The 23,004-nt window shown below is 36.5% G+C and overlaps 1 protein-coding gene across 1 annotated transcript in view; it reads left to right on the top strand.

Annotated features, from left to right (window-relative positions):
- The first annotated feature begins 6,586 nt into the window (after positions 1 to 6,586).
- Positions 6,587 to 23,004, top strand: part of LOC145666868 (potassium channel subfamily K member 18) — a 240,731-nt gene continuing 224,313 nt past the window's right edge. The window contains exon 1 of the mRNA XM_081734449.1: positions 6,587 to 7,588. Coding sequence (XP_081590575.1) covers positions 6,874 to 7,588 — 715 coding nt within the window. The 5' untranslated portion in view covers positions 6,587 to 6,873. The remainder of the gene's footprint in view (positions 7,589 to 23,004) is intronic.

The raw sequence follows: 23,004 nt of genomic DNA, 5'->3' as shown, positions 1-23,004 counted from the left end.
TTCACTGGATGGTCAAATGAATTGCGTTTGCTGTAGTTTAACAGAATTAGCTATTTGTGTGATACATTCCTTATATTAGTAACTAGCAGAATACCTGTTCTTCGCATGGGGAGAATACTTTCATTTCGGACCTAAAGCGGTGAATTTGGATTTAATCGTCATCGGAAGTGTCACTGTTCGTCTCAGCGTCGCTGAAAGCTATTGATTCGACACCGGTCAATTTCGGTTATTTTTATATATGTCCCCTCCCCTAAGTTACGGGGCTGAATTTGGATTTAAACGGCATCAGAAGTGTCACTGTTCATCTCAGCGACCCCAAAAACTATGGATTCGACACTAATAACGGTCATTTTCGATAATTTTTAAATATTTCTCCCGTCCCCTACTCCCATGTTTCACCGTCAAAGTGTAATGATAAAAAGCATCCCAGGTCCGAATCTTATCTATATTAAAAATTTCATAGAGATCGGTCACGTGGTTCAAGAGTTATTAAGTCACAAATGTAATCACTTTCATTTTTATGTATTTTTCTACATCTCCACTCCTCCCCCTTCCCTAAGATGCACCAAAAAAAAGTGAAATGATAAAAAAAAAATCCAAGGTCCTAAGCTTATCTACGATGTAGCAAATTTGATCGAGATCGGTTTCTTGGTTCAAGAGTTATCAAGTCAAACATAGACACTTTCATTTTTATATACGTATAGAGATTATTGACTCCTCAATAAATCAGCCATCACATATTTCACTAAATTGAAAAAAAAAGAAGGAGATCTTTTTTTCTTGGCTCCTTTGCAGCATTTTATTCCTATAATAAATAAACAAGGAACATTGAACTTGTGAGAGATAACATTACTTTCGCTTCGGTGCAACCTTGTTGAAGTAACGAGCAGTGACGTAACTAAGGGAGGGCAAACGGGGCTTGTGCTCCGAGCACCCCATTGGAGGGGCGCAAAGATGGGGAAATATTTATTTTGACTGTAAGGCAAGAAAAGAAGTTTTAGCAGACTAAAGGTTATAAAATATTACCTCAGAAACTTAACAGGACAACAACGACTCACCAACCTTAGAATCATATCCATACAGCATAAGTTAGCTTCAAAGCTATCGTCTGAGGACATTGTAAAAACCTTTGCAGCTGAAAGAGCCCGCAAAGTTAAATTGTAGTTGCAGCTTTTTATCATTTAAACATCGATTTAAGAGATTTGTAAAATGTCCAAGTATAATACTTGAGACAACATCTTGATTGTTTGTCACAATTACATATACTAAAGCAACATACTGTTAATTTATTCTACACATATGCACATCCACAAATATTTCTAAAAACACTGAGATTTCCAGTTATGATGATAAGACTATAAGAATACGTCAAGCATGCTACTCTCACACTATTTGGCAATCAAATACTAATTTGTTTGGTGTTTTATCTAGTACTAAACATTAAATTATGTACAGCAGTTTTAAAATGAAGCTTTACCATTTGAAGAAAAAATGGAGTATGAGAATTACTGTGCGGTGGCAATATCAGGTGCAGTGAGGGAGCGTTTTGGTTTGGTTTGTCAGTGGGAGTTACCCTACGGCGAGTTTTTGCCCCGAGCGACAACTAGCGTATATGCGTCGCTGGTGACGAAGGTTGGCAACATCTCACTGAGCAATCACAGCTATCGCCAATCGATATTATTCACTCTTTTTTCTACATACAAATATTTACTTCGTAACAGGAGATGGAGCCTCATTGAAAAATATACAGGGTGTTTCAAAACAACACCGACAACGTTTGGGAGATGATTCCTGACACGAAGATAAGACAGAATGTATAGACCAACTTGGGTGCACAAAAGCTTCTTTTCGGAGTTACAGGCTGCCGAAAACATGAAAAAAAAATAAACTTTAAAGGTCCATAGCTCCAAAACTATGGAACCTACCGTAGTCGGGTCAAGACTTTGCTTAGAAACTATTATATGCCCTATCCAAATATCCAAGTTTCACAATCCTGTGGTACTTCGACAACAATTTTTATAGAAGTAGTTGGCGAGTACTTCAAATTATATGCCCGTAGCCGAACTCCCTCTGTAAAAATTGTTGCATGAGTACCTTAGGATTCTGAAACATGTATTTTTGGATAGGCACATATCAGTTGCTAAATGAAGTCTTGACCCGACTACGGTAGATCCCTTAGTTTTGAAGCTATGGACCTTTAAAGTTGATTTTTTCATGTTTACAGCAGCCTATAACTCCGAAGGGAAGAATTTGTGCACCCAGATTGGTCTATACTTTTTGGCTTATCTTGGTATAGGAATCGCCTCCCAAACGTTGTCGGTGTTGTTTTGAAACACCCTGTATATTGAAATGTAAATACCATATGTTGTTGAAGTTTATCGGAATTGTGAATTTCATTGAAATGTCTGTTCCAACAGTTTATGGACTTGTGACTTTAATAACATTGTGTTCTAGAACTTGTTTTTGGGCAGACCTTTTAATTCATGAGTGAATTTTGTATCTATATATGATGAAATTAATTTTGATAATGTTTTAATGAATATTTACATCTAAAACTTTCACATTGTTTCTAACCAAATTTTTTGTACGTTTGTTACTAAAATTTTCCACCTAAAATTTCTAGTCCATAGGGTGATGCATGATACAAGTACTAAGTTTCTCGTTTGAATTTTAAAAATGCATTAAACAAATAATTCTTTTTTAAATATGTAGGTAGTTAAAACTTGTGTTGTTACATTGTGTTGTTACATATAGCAGTGGTTCCCAACCGTTGTGTCGCGTAGTCACATAGAATGTGTCGCGAAATTTTATAATTTGAAACCATGATACATTTATGCCACCCCTGCTCCTCTTCAGATCGGGATGATTCACAATCTGGCAGATATTACGGCAATCCACTCATCAAGTGGCAGACGGAATCTCGCCTGATGCTGATTGCTCATCGACTTCAGGTCTCCACTACTAATGGTTGTGTTGCTACAAAAGTCCTGTTTGCGGATAATGTTATGGTACACCCCTAAATTGAAACGACTGTAGTTACAACTTGCGCGAGGCGACAATAACTTATCTTTGGTCACCAGTGGGACACAGCTTCGGAAAACTTCATCTAACTGCAATTTTAGTTCCCCGGAGGAAGTACCACCTCCCACAAGCTGGAACTGATTCTCCAGAAACCTAAATTACCACAACATTGTCTTCCAATAGCATTGGTCATTACAACATTCAATTCTACAAAATATCTTTTAACAAATAATTCATGCTGTAAAAGATTATTATTAATAAACAGATAATCTTAAGTCAACAACAATATATACGTACAATAGAATGTATATACACTCATGTCCAAAATTATTATCGTATGTCTATGTTGTTGTAGGAATATAATTTGATAACGAATTCGCCCGGTATTTCTTATAATGTTAGTATGTGTATAGTCGTCAAAGACATGTGTGTGGCAAATTTCATGTCAAAAGAGCAGTAAATAAGAGCAATAAAATGAAAATAAAACTTTCTTGGCCATTTAGCAACATTTTGTTTTACTCACTCTAATTTTCGTATTTATAATTCTTTTCCTATGAAATTTTCCACAAATATACATTTCCCGATTATATACATAGTACCAGTATTAAAAGTACCCTGCAAAATCATTATCAAATTATATTCTTACAAGAAGACAGTTATAGATATGCGACAATCATTTTGGACATGAGTATACATAATACACATTTCATACTTTACTAAATACTATCACTTTTTTCTTTCTTTTCAGACATCTTCAGCTGGAGCCTCTGAATTTGTATACAGAAGTTATCATATTTATTTCCATAGGTAAGTATAATAGTTAGATCCTATTTAGGTTAGATTAAGATTGACGATCAACTTCCTGGTAACCAACCATCTTCTAGATCAGCGTTTCCCAACCGGTGTGCAGCGGCACACTGGTGTGCCGCGATTGGACCGCTGGTGTGCCGCGAGGAAATCGAAACAAAATTATTAATTCTATAGCAACCAAATTGCAAGACATAAAAAATGCATATTTTTGTATTTTACATTACTATGAATTTCTACCATGGAAAAAATTACTGTGATTGTAATATATTATTCTACCTCTATTACTGTGTAGCAGACAGTATTTCGGCTCGTACACATTTCCACGGTTAGCTGCTATGTTACGTTTCAATTGAGAGTCATACTAACATCTGAAATGGAAGCACTTGTACGGTACGCGTCAAGTGAACGTTCGTAGAACATTCATTCGCACGTGAATGACAGAACAACACTTTGTTCAACAGCTGTGTTTTGATTTCGATGCATTGCAAGCTGTGTGATTGCAATAATATGCACCGGTTTTGGTTAAACAGCAAAGTTAAAAGTACAAGACATTTGTTTGTTCGTTCGTTATTTAGTGATCTTCGTTCTTAGTGAAAGGTTGGATACAGTTTTCAAAAAAGAAAGCGTATTTTTAACAATCTGAGTCCTATATTTCATTGCAATTGTTCTCTATTTTAAAATTAAAATAAAAAATAAGCATAATGAATTAGTATAGGGGAAAACCAGTGATCAAGCTTTCATCTCTGTGAGAAGGAGATCAGTAATCACAGAAAGGAAATTACCATGGTATTTTATATCTGCAAATAATAATAACAATAATATCTATGAGTGCGCCGCAAGAATTCAAGTTACACCTGTAGTGTGTCGCAAGTTGAAAAAGGTTGGGAAACGCTGTTCTAGATTATACTAACGTACGATAAGATTTTATGTAAATATGGAATCGCTTAGGGTAGGCATCTTAGTTTCGTACTATACGTATAAATTATATATGTATTTATTTACATTATCCAATTTGTACTCATTATTAATTAATTAATTTATTTATTTATTTATTATTAACAGAATACTCTTTTTTTCGCACAGGGAGAATACTTTTCATTTTGTACATAAAGACATGAAAACTGTCACCAATCAACTTAGGGACCCTGAAGACTATTAATTCGGTCATTTTCAATTATGTTTACATATCACCATCCTCTTTGGAGTACTAATGGGGACTGAATTTGGAATTAAATGGCATCGGAAGCGTCACTGTTTATCTCGGCGACCCCGAAAACCATGGTTTTGACACTAATATCGGTTATTTTCTATCATTTTTTTAAATATCCCTTCCTTAAGATGTACTGTCAAAGCAATATGATAAAAAAAAAAAAAAAACATTCCAAGCTTGATATTCTTTACTTCTAAACTGTGCGAACCGGGTTCCAAGTTACAAACTTGAACTTCTGAGATGAATGTTATAGTATTGTATATACAAATAGAAGCTATGATTAAAGATGAAGAGTAAAGAAATAATTAGAACGCGCGCTTTCAGCACCATCATCCCAGAGAGTTTCTAGCGTATAGTAGCTAAGTAGGTCTGGTAAAGAATAGGTTCCTTGATTATAAGATGTTAATTGCTTATATCTGGAAAATATCACGTGACGTGCAACTGAATATTCCGATAATTCTTTGATTCGAGTGTATCGTCCCGAGATTTCAACAGCGAGATTATTTGAGACAAAGCCTACTGTTTAAAACAGGGTGCAAAACTATTACTCGGACACAAATCGAGGCCCACACCAGAATCGAACTCGGAATCATACACACCGAAAGCATGGGTCTTAACTAATCAACCCCAAGGGTACTAAACATCGTAGTCTGTACTTATACAGTTCTTGAATGCGTTGTATAGCACCTATTCCTAATCCTAACTATCTGTTCTAATCCTAATCTCGTTACTGGAGCTTCCTACTTTCTCGTTTTCATAAACAGGGAAGAGAAAATAGAAACCTTTATCTATTTATTAGTATTATTTCTTCCTATTTTGGTAGTACAAAGAGATAGACCTACTCTAGTGGCCTAGTAGTGTTACTTAGCTCTGCTAGAGAAATAGGCCAGAATCTGGATTCAAATATAAGAACATAAATACACATGTAACAAAAATATGAACGTAAAATAAAACAGCAATTACTCTCATTTTAAAATAGAGGAGAAACACCTAACTGTGGTCGAACCTACAATTCCTTAATCACATACAGAGTACGTTGTCACTCATTCAATCGTCTAGAAATATCGATGACAATATGGTTGGCTATTATAGAAATCTTTATGGCGGAAAGAATCACAGATTTAAACGTGTGAATCTAATCACACAGGTAGACACACGTAAATGAGCTACCCTTGCATTTAGTTCCTAAAAATAAAGACGAATGCAGACAGTTGCCCAATTTTCCGAACACCCACGTTCGTTTTGCTTTCCTCTAAATTGACTCACCTTCATAGAATCATCGTTGAAGGAGAAAGAAAAAAAAATAAAGCACCGTGTGAGAGCGTGTGGCCTGCGCTACCCGATGTTCGATTGTCACAATAATATTTTCTATGCGTTCAGCTTGCTCCCACCACTACTGGCAAAGAGGATTCTGTTTTCGCTTCACTGTTGCTCCAGTTACGAACTCAGTTCGTCCGCTGTCAGCGGCGCGTTCGTTGGAGTTCCTAGTCACAGGCGCTCCTCGCTTGAGTAGAACCGGCATGTGCCGCAGTGCCCCATCGCCGACCAATCGAATTCCGTCCTACTTGTGACGTACTTGTGACCTCGGAAAGAACTTTGACATGACCTTACTGTGTGATATTAAGTGACCTTTTTATAATATTTTTTTAAACAAAACATTTTTTTCAGTACTTTTTTCTCTCCGCTTTTGCTAAATTTATTATTGACAAACTAAAGGATAAATAGTACTAGTATTAGTGTTTGTGCTAGTGTTAAAAAGCCAAGTGCTTCTATAGTGTAGATATTTTGTATCTTAAGCGCCATCTTTTGATAAGAAAATTTATTAAACGAAAATGGAAGGAAAACCGAGACCTAAAATAAAGATTAGGATGCCCTCTGTCGGTGGGACACCAACAAAAACTAACAATGGTGACGTTGAAGGTGGAGTTCCACGACCTCCTCCAACAGCAGGGACTATGGTAAATGTGCCCCTAACTCCAATGGGACCCCATGGATTGCACCCTATGACTCCAGGAATCCCAATGACAGCTGGTGTCCATCCTCAAATGGGTCCAATGGGCATGTTCCAGCATTACTATCCAACCAAGGCATCCGAATTTGCTTTTAAACAATTCTCTGGTCTTAAAGATTTTACAGTAAATACAGCCAAATCAGGACTAGGCATTGGTGAAAAATTTGCTTTTTGGTTTTTCAATAAAGTGAAGCACCTGTCCAAGCGGTGGTTTACCCACTTATTTCTGTTCTTCGTTATGTTAGGATATAGTATTCTCGGTGCAGTCATGTTTGTTGCTGTTGAAGCCCCGCACGAAATACAAGAAAAGGCTGATATTTCCAAAGCTAAAATGAAACTCATTGACAGTTTGAGGAATTTAAGTCAGGACCAAACTCTCGACGACGAAATGTTTGAAGTGAAAGTAAATGCTGAGATAGAGAGCTTTGAGGAACAACTTTACATATCTTTTACGCATGGTGTCACTGATTCAGACCGAAAAGTGTGGGGATTTTGGAATGCTATGTTCTATTGTGGCACTGTATACACAACTATTGGTAAGTACAGCAAGAAAAAAATATTTGTTGTTTCTTGTTTTAGTTGTGGCTTTTAATTTAGTTGCTTCATTGGACGGGGAAATGTTTTGTTTCTCTCTTCTGGAGTTGAGTTGATTTTGAGTTTAACGTCCCTTTCAGCAGCGAGGCTATATGAGACGTGGACCTACTGATTAACGTGGAATCCGAACCACATGAGCTCCCGCCGGGAATCGAACCCGGGTCTCCCACGCCAAAAGCAGGTATGCTAACCGCTTAGCCACGGAGGAGGTCTTCTCTCTTCTGGAAATACAGGTCGAACTTCTAGTACTGAATTCATCACTTCATGTTTTGCTTTGGCAGAAAGAAAGGGGCAAGACTCTCCGATCATACAATTTCACATTTACATTAATATATTATCATACCATTGATTAAAATGTGTATCAAACCAGATGCGCACTCAAATTTTTTTATTGGAAGTGGCCCAATACTACAGGTCACTACGTTTATATAGTATTGAACCGGTGTTATTCTGCTCCCGAAATGATTAATTTTTAAGAACCGGTATTGTTACCTATATTATCAGACAAAACTGAACAAGTAAAGTTCTTGTAAGAAATGAAAAAAGTACAGATGAAACTTAAGCTATAACTTATCAACCATTTACGTGCTAAATATGTATAGCTTTATTGAGAAAGTATGCAAATACATGTTGAGTTACGATTTTGGGGGGAGGGAGGTCCAGACTCGGTGGACCCTCTCGTGGGTACGCCCCTGTATCAAACTCAGGAGAGTAATTATCCTAAATGCCATCTCCAAATAACGCCCCTGCCGGAGAGCAATCGAACCGGAACAATATTCAAGATATAAGATTCTTATCTTCTTTTTTTAGTGCGTGTGTGTTAGTTGGTTGATTTAATTCTAATATATTCTCGTCTTCAGATCCGAAGCTACTGTTGATTGATTCGATTTCTAGCATCCGTTCCCAGCAGTGATCATGTAACATGCGATGAGAGCTACTACGTACAACCATTATGTGGCCCCGCTTACCGTAATCGTTAACGCTCTCACTTTCGTTGCGAGTAGTCCCGGGTTCGATTCCCTGTTGGGGTACTTGGTCGAAAAAGTGTAAAAAAAACTTTTTCAGGCCAGCCATCCTGAATGAGGTTTTCCTGGTTTTTCCTCATTCACACCAGGCAAATAGTGGGGTGGTACCTAACTTATAGGTCCCAGGCCGCTTGCTTCCCTTCTCCAATCCTTTCTTCTTTCTCTTTCTCCGGACAGTGTGCTCGCCGAAGGACGTCATCTCTCATTCGTGACGGGCTAGATGGCAATAGATGCCGAAAGCCCAGAAATCTAAATCCTAAATCCCTTAGAACCACTACCACTATCCAAAGCTTAGTTCCCCACAGGATTGAACCCAGAATCACGCGCAGAGAGGCACGTGCTTTTTTAAAAAAAATCAATCAAATTGAAACTCTTGTCTCCATGCTCTAATTAATCATATTCAATAATGACAAGAACTCAGGCACTTCGAGGGCTGCTAATATCACTTATGCTCTTCAGTGGAACTCGACCCCACAATAGGGGGGGCGCGGTGGCCCAGTGGTAGAGCGTTCACCTCTAGTGCTTGGGGTCCCTGGTTCGATCCCAGCTCGCGCCGTGTGAACTTTGTGGTGGACAAACACCGTGCTCGTGGGTTTTCTCGGGGTTCGCCCGTTTCCTCCCACTTTCTTCATTCCACCATTTCATTTATTTCTCATTATCACCGTCTCCTTTAGCATAACCGGCCTAAGCGTGGGACGTTAAACTTAAAGATTTCATTTCATTTTTCGACCCCACAATAGGTTTGTTCAAAATCAAACGTCCAAGTCCATTCTACAGTTGCTACCAACGCCATTTGGCCAAGAAAAGTGGTATTCATCTTTTACGATTAACTAAAAAAAAATAATAATAATAATTTAAATTCCCTTGCATTACAGCTCATGAACAGTGATGCCGAACCTAGCAGCTCCTAATTGGGAGATGTGCACTCAGCACATTGAGTATTGGTGCTTTGATTTACAACTTTCTATACCGGAGTTCAATATCCCTTAATTGATAGCTTTACAATTCCCTCACAATTTTGGACCAACACTGTAAATTATGTGGCTCACCGGGAGTCAAACCCGCGACGAAGCACACAAAAGTCAGACGCGATAATATTAAAAAAAGAAAGAATGAAATCGGATACTTTTTCTCTTATTAAATTTTACTGAAATTGTTCGGTTTTGTTCTGGGTCAATAGTTAATACTTAAGAATCCACTAGATGAGAACCTGTCCAACCATCAGTCTGCATAGCAGTATCTGTCAGCATATTCGCTATAAAGGAAAAAAAAAATAAAATAAAATTTATAGTTTGACAGACCATGGTTATGTCCTTTAAGCTAGAGGAAACGGATAATTATGAATTAGAATGAGGGAGGAAACGGGAGAAACCCATGGACACTATTGACCATCAGAAACTCACATAGTCCGGGATCGAACCTAAGATTCCTCGCAGCAGAGGTGAGCACTCTACGACTGAACCACATGTGAAATAAAGAAAACAACAACGAAACGCTTAGATTTCTTATTAATCACCTGGGTGTGAGAAAAAATCAATAAGAAAACTTGTATGTAGAATTATGCCCATATTGGTGTTACGTCTCTTAACTTGATATATAATGTATAATACTTGTATTAATCCCACACACCTGAAACTAACTTACAATTACAGGTTAGTATACTCATCAGCAAACTTCAGCTGCGGCAATATGAATTTTAAGGCAACAATACAAAGTTTAAGATGGCATATAAACTTAATAGAGTCGTCATTCCTAGTTTAGGGGTTAGAGCGATACCTTTTATCAACGAGGTCCCTGGTTCAAATCCCAGTGTGAGATCATAGAACGCACTACAATCGCTCAGATCCCAGTTTAAATGGTATAAATCATTCTATATACCCTCATTGGAGACAAGAGACGTAGATATGCGTCTCCACTTACTCATAACCTTCATAGGCATTCTAAATTTTAGAAGAAATATAAAATTTAAGGTGATCGAGTTTAAAGAACATTTAAAGTTTGGGAAGTATTATAAAATTTAGGAGCAATATACGTTACGTTGATACGAAAGTAAAATTTAGGAACAATATCAAGTTTAGAGCAATGTAGGGGCTAATACAAAATTTAGGGACAAACTTAAATTTAGTGTCAACGTAAAATTTAGGAACAATATCAAGTTTAGAGAAATGTAGAGGTTAATACAAAATTTAGCCAAGAGTTTATACAACAGAAATGAGTTTATAGGCAACATAAAATTTAAGAACAATATTAATTTTAGAGCAATTATTTGGCTAATATAAAATTTAGGGACAAAATTAAGTTTCGAGATAATGTAAAATTTAGAAACAATATTAACTATAGGGCAATGTAGGGGCTAATACAAAATTTAGAGACAAAAATGAGTTTATAGGCAACATAAAATTTAGGAACAATATCAAGTTTAGAGTAATGTAGGTGCTAATACAATATTTAGGCACAAAACTAAGTTTAGAGGCAGTGTAAAAGTTAGGAATAATACTTTAAGTTTAGAGACAGTGTAAAATATAAGAAGTATTATAAAGTTTTAGGAAGCAGCTCAGGAGAGTAATGTAAGATCTGTGTAGATTTTATAGAGTCATTATAAAGTTTAAGGACGATATAAGGCTTAAAGTGGTCATGTAAACTTAGCAATATACATTTAAGCTTAGAGGAGCAACACACACTTAAGTTCAGAATAGTATGTAAAGTTGAGGTGTAATATATAGCTTTAGGAAGCAATTTTAAAAAGACGAGAAAACAAAAGAAAACTGTGAAATATAAAAATTTTCGATAATATGAATTAGTTGATTTTGAGTTTAACGTGCTTTTCAGCAGCGAGGCTATATGAGACGGGACCTATTGATTAACGTTGAATCCGAACCACATGAGCTCCCGCTGGGAATCGAACCCGGGTCTTCCACGCCTAAGGCAAGTACGCTAACGGCTTAGCCACGAAGCAGCTCATCGGTAATATGAAGTTTAAGGCGAATAATAAAGTTAGGAACAATGAAAAGTTTGGGGTTATTATAAAGATTAGAAGGATAACATAAAGCTTTTGAAGGTTATATAAATTTAAGGGAACAATGTAAAGTTTAGAAGTTATGTATTACATTTACGGTATTCCTCAATTGTTCATTTGAGTTAGTTATAGCTAACCATTAAACATTAGTGTCGTTTATGTGTAGATTTTTTCTGTAAGTAATGTTAACTAAATTTAATGATCTGTGATATGATCATCATTATGTAACATAATACATGTTCACAGTAGCATATTTAGGGGGGCTTTCGGCCTTAAGCCCCCCCCCCCGAAATCTTACTTACTATAGTAAAGTATATGAAATATTTTGGAGAATTTTCACATTTTCAGGCAAAGCCCCCCTTCCCCTCCGAAACAAAATCGTAAATACACCACTGCATGTTCATAATACCTAATCTTCTCTAAACCGTCTGGAAGGAAGATAATTGTCTGGAAACTGATGGTGATGTTGAGTAATGAATTTGTATTTATAATCTTGGTCAGCAACAAAGGCTACAGGGTAAGATCTACAGTTTAAAGTCAATTGTGGACCATCATAATGTGTTCGATGTTCTCTCACACGGTATCGAACGCGGGACATTATGCACCGAAGGCACACGCGCAAATCACTAAACTACCGAAAAGTGCCGATACTAAATGATGTTATATATCTTTCTTAAATATACATACAATTTTTATAGGCTACAGTACGCTTAAGCATGTTAACACTTTTTACAAGTTATCACCGTTGATAAGAATATTTTTTTATCCTATGTATTGCATTATTGTGGGAGCCCCATAGAATAATATAATGAGTATTATCATTTTAGTTAGAGAATTTGATATTTTGTTTCATTCATAATTTACATTACATACGTATACACGGCGCGCTCGGGGAACTACCGAAAATGTTGAACTACTGGATATATTTGTAAAAGATGTGGGAACGGTTAGATTGAGTGTAAATACGTAATAAAACGGCATTTAATATGTACTGTACTTAAAAACGCATTTACTGGTAAAAGTCAAATTTAGAATCACATTTATCTACCAAATCACATACAGTACAGTTGAAACAAAGAAATTCAACAATGCAGGATTTAAATTACTCGCTTGGGTCGAGTTGTTCGGCTCGGCGGTAAAACAGAGGGGTTTGTTTACATCTACAGTACAATTTTACAATAGCACCTTCTGTTAGGTCTGTTTGTCAACAGCGCGTTGAACTACTGGGCGGCCGATCCTCAAAACCGTTGAAGTACTGAGCAATATACTAACCATTTTGCCAAATGTTGAACTATCGAACATGGTGGCTGCAAAACTGTTGAACTATAGAGCGGGCTCTGCGCGCCAGGAAAATACTGAAAAATGTCGAACTACTGAACTTGTTGAAGTATCGAATGTTGAACTACTGATCTCACCCTGTGTATACTATCTTTCATCCGTATATAACTCAACTGAACTCACTGACGTTACGGTCCGGAGAAAGGTATATGAGACAATTATTTCTGGCTTTCTAGACCAGAGTACCCTATCTCTTAATTGAACTGGCTTACCACTTACTTTACGACACTAGGTCAATACCACAAATTTTACACCCCCTCCTTCCCACGAGAATTCACGCACAAGCAGTAAATCTATAACGTCGCCACTGGCTGGTTGCCAAACTAGGCACGACCAAATATTAATGATAGAACTCAACAAGTAATAAGTTAAGAGCCACATTAAAAATGTAATAGTTACTGATTACAAGCACGTAGATGTTGAATAATGTCACGTATATGCGAATGTGGGTTAAAAAACATGTTCACATGGGTAAACGATTTTTTCCCTCCAAGTGTGTGCTTTCATTGATCTTGGTTCTGGGTTTGATTCCCAAGAGAGCTACTAAGCCTCGCATAAAATTCCGAAATTGCTTTAGTTCCCGCAATAAGTCTCTTCTCTGAAATGATATTAACCCGGCTGCTGAAAAGGAATTGAAATAACTCGCAACGAGTAAAATAAATTCAAAGAATATTTTGTTTGTTGCTCTTGCCAGTTTACACCGGAATATCTTTTAGTATGAAAAAAGGTGCCTATGTAATTGAGGAGAACGGTATATGAGTTCAAGCAATACTGGCTGAAACTACTGAAAGTTTTTTTTTCTTATTTTTTACAATATAAGAAACAACTGCCAATTACGATGCTGTTACGTCGTTATTAAATGATATCCAAGAGTAGCAAATCGAAACGAGTACGATTGGATAACAATATTTAAATAACGGTTAATATCCAATAATAACGATTGACCATTATTTATTTTGGTATCATACAATACTTCTTTTTTACTTGTCTTGTGATACATTTGCCAGTAACTCATAGTAATTTTACTGAAATTTTATAGTAAAATTACAATTCAGTTGCCAGTTTTCTTTTTTCTATTCTCAAACTTGACTCTGTCTCATACTCAAGTATTAGCTTTCAAGCCTCTTCATCCGCTGTTAATCAAATTCTCCCAGTTACAGCAATTTATGACTGTAAAAGTATCATGAAACAATTGAAAAAAGATCGGCTATTACTTACTAGGTAGGCTAAATGAATTACGAGACGGCAAATATTAGCCTAGAAGCTCTTAAATAACAGCGATGTAGCTGATGTGCTCACCACACATCATCCAGTTAAAAGTCGTAGGATTAGTCAAAGTTCTTTGTGTGCTGTACAGTTATGGATGCACGATTATTCTACAAAGAACTCTTACATATAGGCAGGGGCGGATCTAGGATATTTTATAACAGGAGATCTAGGAGTCTTCTGGCTGCGGCACTTTTTTGTCCTTCACCAGCCTAACGTTCGAATATGCGGATTTTTATCTGCTGTCATCGCTATCAGCAGGTTTTCATTATGAGCGTAGTATCTGTTTGGCTGTAGAACAGAATGAACTATGTGTTGTAGTTTTTCTGGCAGAAAACGTGATAGTTTAACTATGCTAAACAGATGTATGGCGCCCATTTCGCACGAAGGATTTCGCTGTATTGAAAACCAGAAGGGAGCGTATACTTTAACAAAGTACTGACAAAGTAGACACAAACTTGAACTAGGTTTATCAGTACTGATGTAGTAGCGAAGCATCCTACAGGCCAATGTAAGCCATCGTGAATGTGATAACGGTTCTGGTTTTCTGTTTGCTAGATCGGTAGTACACATTCCTGTAGCAACAGCCTTACTAATTTCAAAGAGATAATTCTGGTCGCTGATTAAACCATCTGTTTTTTTTTTTTTTTTTCATTTCAGACACTCATTCAACGAGACGATCGGTGAGCATTCACAATCCTTTAATTCTCTCCGATGGGGCCGGAAAAAGCGTTGGGTCCGGTCGTCCCACCATCCAATTCGGTAACCAGGTGTCGAAACGACAACTCGTTGGTATGAAGAAGGCAAATGAGATGCTGAGTTCCTTTTCTAGGGATCTTTGTATCTGACTTATCACGCCGTTATCCTATCCTGTGTTCGCAGCTTCACCATCGCTGCCGACTGCCTCAAGACTTGACAGGTCGTACTGGTTCTTCTCTAAAAACTCCAATGTAGAGTCGGCAATATCCTTGCCAGTGCCTGACTTAGGTGTGGCATGACCCAAGTATTCTAAACCGGGCTCCGATAGAACTGTGATATGCTTTTCTGTAACCTCTCGTCTTCGTAGTTTGCCGTTAATTTTTTCTTGCACAAGAGTTGCACATATTTTCCGTCGAAGTTCCGCCCGGCCTAGGTGAACCTTTTATTTCTAGATCTTCTCACGCAGTTTATCTTTTCGTCTTCGTACCTTTGATCCGTCAACAACAAGATTTTTGTCCTCTGGCTTGCGTCCTGAAGTATGGCAGAAGCGATCAAAGCAATCTGTCTGTCTGAAGCTCCAGTTCTAAACGCTTCCTCCGCTGTATTTTGAAGACAGATGCGCTTTAGGCTGTTTCCTTCTTGGTCGCGCCTCGAACTCAGATCCCAACGTGCTTCCCGATTCAACAGTTTCACGGATTCCCCTGACGACGCTAGTATCTTTGACCTGTGCCCATGCCTAATCCCACTAGTTGATGGGCTTGCTTCAACACTTCCAGCGTCTTTCTTGGTTGTCTGCTCACTTTACGGGAAAACATCTTTGACAGAGATTTGCTTGTTCGGACGTCAATGTTACCAATGCTCATTTTCCGTGATGTTCTCTGGTCCAAAAGAAACTTGAATTCTCGTTTTGGAATCTTGCGTCTCCTCTCACAGTTGTAATCTTCGGCGGTTTTACATTTGCGAGACGCAATATCAAAAAGAGACTTTTTCGCGTGTGCAACAAAATCTGCACGAAGTGTTGCTTCTTGTCCTTGTCGACAGAAATGTTTTTCCTTGGTCCGACACTTATTATAAAATGTTTTCAGCATGTCAAAAACTCTCTTTTCTGAAACCACAGGAATGCTTGCTTTACGCCAAATATGTACAACTCTTTGTCCAACTAGTTTACAAATAAATGTCAGTCACTGGTAATTTAGTTACACTTTCGTCACCACTTAAGCCACTTCGAAACCAATGATAATGTCGCATAATGTCAGTGTCTGTGAGTAACTGCACTTCACTCATTTCACTTGAGTGCCAAATAAGCCTCGTTTCACACTTTCCCGTGTTGGTCTGCTATGAGGCTTTTTCTTCATCTTGCTTTCCATTGCTTCCGAACTTGGAAACCAAAGTATATAAAATGTCTCTAAATCGAATCGCACTAAGAAGATTGTAACTTTAGGTACAATTCACAAACTCTCTGTCTTAACAGAAACAGTAGCAAACTAAAACTGTTAAAGCTTAAGCAGCAATAAACTGGCCTGCTGGATTGGTTGGCCGAAGTACACAATATTTATACCACCACCGAACTTCGAGCGAGAATATTCTAGAAACGTCGGCATAGGTTCTGGAGCCAACGAGGCGAGCGGGAGGTGCGCGAATCTTCTGGACGGAGCCGGACGTTGCGACGACGCTTGAAGAGCGTGGCCGAAGTAAGCAACCACGAAGTTGTGTAGCCTGCTGCTAGATGGCATTTTCTGCCGGTGTACATAACAAGCGAAGAGTTGCCAAAAACAAATCGTGTTATTTCAAGAGCTATGCCTATAATCATCGTTAACGTGGCATTCCAAACAAAATTTGGACATTAATTCCAACAACTCAGCTAATATGGCTGTACTTTGACCCATAAACATTTTAAAATTATTTACTGGCATTGCTACAAGTTTCTTTTAATAAAATAATCGTATTATACCCTTCGGGTAACTCTAAAAACGACTAGAAGTGGCTTTTCTGCCATTGGTGTTGTGCGTGTTGCCTAACCAAACACTTAAAAAACTTTAAGTCCGTTAGGGCAGGGTAAGGGATTGTCAAAAAAAATTAAAAAAATCAATAAGGTCGGTGCCACTTATGGCACCTTTTCCGCACCAGCCGTCATCGAATTTCCAACAAAAGTGCAAAACGCTCGACCCTATTGCTTAATCGTGGGGCGTTAAACTAAAAAGTGAAAAACCGAAACGATAACAATTGATGTCTTTCTGATTTACTTATTTAGTCTTAATATTGGCAACAAGAACAAACTCTCACTGACACTTTAAGTTCTTAACAGTATTGACCCAGCGCCCTACCCGTTAGTTTAGTGGCTAGCATGTAAGCCTTTCGTTCACGGGGTCCTGGGTTCGATTCCTGGTAAGAGAGTCTTGCAATTTGAATGGATTACTGAGCTTGAAGGTTCCACCCTAAACTGCAGGTCTACATCTGCATGCTGAAAAGAGCTCTAAACTGCAATCAACCAACCAGATATTGACCCAACATTATAAACTAATCGACGAAGTAGCTGAATTTAGTAATAGAGAATTCAGATCTAGAAAGATATATCGGAGCCGGATTGTGCGGACCACAAATTGCCCAGTTTAATGTGCACTATCTGATCGTCCATAGCCCTTTTTGTCTCCATACTTGAAGGGAATCTTATTTTTAGTTTATATATATATATATATATATATATATATATATATATATATATATATATATATATATATATATATATATATATAAATAATATTTCCAATTTCTTCGGCATCTCGAACAGTGCCTTCGGATTTCGAATCTTGCACCGTTGGTTCTATCCTACGTACAACTTTGAGGAAAGAATAAAGCAAAAAATCTATCAAATTTAGGGAAAAGACTTAAACAAGTTACTATAACAAAGTTCTCTAGACATTGAAATAACACCACTAAAAAAAACAATTCCAACATGTAGGCGACCTGCTTCTCGTATTAATTTGATGTCAGAATTCCAATTGACTTTGTTTGCATTTATAAAAATACAATAAGATAAAACAAAAGAAAAGTAAGTGTTATATTTGTGTACATATCTATTACAAACTCACATATGAATCAAGTTAATGAATACAGTGTTAGAGAATGTTTTCTGGTGTTTTAATTAATTAAAGGTACGTATAAATTACATTTTTTAGATTAAAATAAATCAACCAGCTGTAAATTGACGAGTTTCTTTCGTATTTGGAAAGAAATTCAGTTAATTTCTATATTGATTATAAAAACACTACATTCAAATCATATATTTAATTAGTGTTTATTATTATTATTATTATTATTATTATTATTATTATTATTATTATTATTATTATTATTATTATTATTATTATTATTATTATTATTATTATTAAAACTATGTACTGATGCGGAAATAATTGCTATAGTGCAGAACATTAAAATTGTAGTATCCCATTTGATCAATTAGTTAATTAGTAGGCAAACCAAAAGCATAAAAAGCATAATAGCAATTTAGACATACGGTTGGTACCTTGAACATGGTTGTGGTTGTCTAAGGGTCTAGAATAAACTAATTTTAAAAGCATAATAAAGTATAATTTTAGAAAATAAAGCATAAAGCATAATTTAAAATATATAACACAATTCTTGGAAAATTCTGTTTAACTGCAAGTTTAACATACTGTATTAATATTTTTAAAACCATTGTTTACCACGCAAAATCATTGAGAACGTAACAATGCAACAATGAAAAGCTTATTTTTATTTCTGTAAACTTTTTGGTGTAATCCTTTGATGTAGAGATAAGAAAAAAGGAAAAGAAAACTTTCCACCAGCAGTGAATAGTACCCAAGAACTCCACACTATATTGTTATGTGTACCTCTTAAACTTGAGCACTTTCTGTACTTTTTGGTGGTATCTTTTACTTTCCCTTTCTGTATATATATATGCACCTCTAAGGTGGTGGGAAAAAACTGGCTCGAGTAAAGCATATCTCTTTACAGTGCATAGAGTAGAAAGTTCATTAAATATGAAAGAAACTGGTTGCATAAAATATCAATAAATAGATGAAGATATTTAGAATATTTAATGTATAGTAAATATTATACATTATACACGATTAATGTAAAACAATCATTGAAATTAACAATAAAGCATAATTTGGAAAACATAAAGCATAATTACACAAAAAATAAAGCATAATGTGGGTTGTTCTATTAATTAATAAGACATTCTACTTCAAATGTAGCCTATATAATAGTTAGATTTATATTTATATTTTCATATTGATAAGAGTAATGATTTTCCTCTTCCTTAGTATATCAAGTATTTAGATATTTGAATTCGTCAAAGAGAAGTAGTGGCGCTCTAAGAAAGCCACATCAGTGAAAGTTTAATTTTCATTACTGCAAACAATGAAAAGATAGCTTTACAACACACAACTTCACAAAGTCGTATACAAAAATTAGTGCATTAGCAAACTTTCTTAACTAATGAATTACCTACGTTTATCTAAACGTTAATAAAATAATATGAATATGCTCTCCTATAATACTAATCTCAGTTTCCTGCTCACTAATGGATTTCGTAGCTCGCGATGCACTTGATGAAACATAAACTTTGCTCTTATAATGACGATGATCATTATTATGTAAAAGTTGCTCCTTTCGAAACATCAATGAGTTGAGAGGCAATTCATCAATAGCGCGAAAGGATAATGTCCTTTGTAATCTGACTCCACGAAACATATTTTATATAAATCTCTTTCGATAGCACACTATGATAAAAGCTCGCATGGACGGGTTATTACCTTTGTATGTTAAATTATTGCTCATTAATATATTGAATATGTATATTTTGGCTTTGGCTACTACAAATGTTACAATGTCGCACGGACGTCTTAACACGTCTTAACACTTACCTGTCCAATTGACTAATTGGACTAACTTTTCCACGTTCAATGTATCCAACTACAATGTAATACCACCAATTCAATTCTCTTTTATTATTTTTTATGCATAGAAAATAATTCAACTGATCTATACAAAATCTTAAACACTACAAACTTATCTACACATAAATATTTCATCGCAACAGCATCACGGAAAATGATAATCTGGAAGAAGAAGCCAAATGGAATGTTAGGAAGCCAAAAGCAATATTTCTGAATCATAGCTGCTTTATGGGATTTTCCACGCAACCAGCTAAAAAAAAATACATGAAATGCAATAAAAGACCTGTGACATTATGGTAGGTAAGGCGTATAACTGCCGACTGGACGGTCCAGGTTCGATACCCGTTGAAGACGGGATTTTTTTCTCGTTTTACTTTGGTTCTAATATGGCTCTGAGGTACATAGACCTTTTAAAAATGAGTATTTTGGCAACCTGGGGAAGTAAAGAAGGCAGGATTATGCACTGACTACGTCACCTCGATGAATGTCGAAATCAAGAAAGTATATTAAATACCTTTTAGTGTATAGGTTGGAAAAATAGTGGCAACACTGTTCTCAGGGCAGAGAGCTGTGTCTCATCAATATAAGAGTTCTGTACTGATAAGGGACTGTGAGGCGATAAAAGGTGGCGAGTGGTAAAGGCTGCATGTTATTCAGTAAAAAGCAGCAGTACCGTAAAGTAGGAAACTGTGCAAGCACCATAATAACACGTTTCGCAAAGACGAACATTTTTTGTGGGTCAAGATTAAAGGGACACATTGTCTAAGAGCATAGCAATTCTTCAGGCACTTCGTGACGACCTTTTCGCCAAAATGGAGAGACAACTTTTTGGGTAACGCTATGACAGAGGAGCAACATCATCCGTGCCATATGCTCATGTGGTTCGGATTCCACGTTAATCAGTAGGTCCACGTCTCATATAGCCTCGCTGCTGAAAGAGACGCTAAACTAGAATCAACTCACCTCAACTCCGTGCCATATAGTTGTCCTTGCGGAACATCAACAGAGATTGACACTTTGACGATGTATGAAGCATTCCATACGTGTAGCAGAAAGTAATAGAGATGGGAGTCAAGATTTCGTTGAAGGAATGTGACAGGTATTTTCCTGTGCATAAAGCCAGGTACGAATCATAACAATGTTGCCATTAGTTTTATCAAGCAATTGTATATTAAATACAATAAAAACAAAGATGGAACCGCGGTGGCTCAGTAGTAGAACATACACCTGTGGTTCGTGGGTCGATTGGTTCGTTCCCAGCTCGCGCTAAATAGGCTTTGTCATTGACAAACATTGTGTACGTGGTCTGCCTCCTCTCACTTTTTTCATTATACGATTTCATTCATTATCATCTTCAACGTCTCGCTAACCTTGTAGCATAATTATGGTATGTTAAACTAAAAAAGATTCACCTAAAAGCCACCAAATTCTGTATACGTGTATGTCATCACTAGATCTAATCGCCTACGGAGTACTTTTTTCAATTGTCGGCTTGAAGAGGATTTTCTAGGTGGGACAAATTGTACGCGTGTTTCTCGCTAACAACGCCTTACTTTTATGCAACCAACATTACCTTGTGGTTATACTGGCTTATAACAGCGGATGATAAATATCCGGGAAGAAATGGTTGTAGAGAAATTCTTTCAGGCCATTCTTCTTCTTCTTCTCTTTTTATTCCAGTTCTGAATAAAGACTGGGAACGACAGGTGCTTACAGCTAGTAATAAATATAGTAATAATTGACATTTCTTTAATAAATTCTCTACCAGCTAAATAAAAATATGTTATCACAAGACCAGCAAAAAAAAAATTCTGAATTGTAACGTTTTTTCCTTATTTTTGAGATATTAATTATAAGAACACTTTAATACAATTTGCCTTGATAACTTTTAAAAATGGGAGTAATTACGTGAAAAGATATAAATGAAACGATTAGGACAGTGTTTGTGTGTGTTGTGTGGTGGGGAAAATGTTAAAGGCGTTTTCTAAAAGCCAGTAGTAAGGATACTCCACGTGGCTTGCTGAGAAAGGAAACCAAAACAAATGTGACGTCACCAAGCCAACTCAGAGTAGGGAGAAAAAACTGTAACGATCGCGTAATAAACTCAAGGTCGCGAAGCATTAAACGCTTTTTGCTTCTTTCTCTTTCTTAGCATTCGTATTTACAGTATAAAATCTACTGCAAGATAATGCAGCAGTACATAAAAATCATCTATCATTATTTTTTTTTTTTTTACTCCTTTGATTAAAAAATACGCTAAAATAGACTTCCTGGCGTCTCAACCTTCTAAGGACTATAAACTGGCCTGACGTTCTTTAGTTGACTGACTAAACCGTCAGTCAGCACATCGGTTTTCGTCAGTGCTGCCAATGAGATCCCTCAATATTCCTCCAGATTCAATGGTTGATTTGGATCTTTAGCGTTCGTTCAGCACCAAATCTATATGAGACGTGGCCATAGTTTAATATGGGATCCGAAGCTCAGGAGTTTGGATTCAAATCCGGGTCTACCGCCTGCCAGGTTCGTGAAAAAAAAAAAAAACCAAAATGAGATCGAGATTTGAAAATATCACTCAAATCCTGCTGTTGCTAAGAATGATGCATAATATGAGTTTTTAATTAATTATATTTCAATATAACTAAGAAATTTTTTTGAATAGTTTTACTCATTGGGCGAGAAGCATGAGTAATACATATAATAGGAGACTAGTAGTGTTTTTTTTTTTTTTGTTTTTTTTTTAATTCGAGTCGAGACGAAAAATTTCACTAGTATCGTGGGCAACACTAGTTCACCCAGGTCTTAGATCTTAAAACACTGTTTTAGTGTTAGATTAATCATAGCATAAGAACTATAAATCGATAAAATGATTTACGAACACAGTGAAGAGCATTTATCAATGTTTAAAGGGTACGCAAGTCATAACACAATATATTCCAATAATAAATATTATTTAAACGTTGTTATATAACAGTTTTCGTAGACCTGTCCTGGCGAAGAAAGATTATGAGAACTTCTGGATGAAATTAACTCTTTTAGGATTTTTGGTAACTTTTGTTACCATGGCG

This window comes from Thermobia domestica, chromosome 12 (assembly GCF_964235325.1).
Source record: "Thermobia domestica chromosome 12, izTheDome1.hap1.1, whole genome shotgun sequence".
Taxonomy (NCBI): Eukaryota; Metazoa; Arthropoda; class Insecta; order Zygentoma; family Lepismatidae; genus Thermobia; species Thermobia domestica.
Note: the sequence above shows the minus strand (reverse complement) of the source record. Positions and strands in the feature narration are given on the sequence as shown.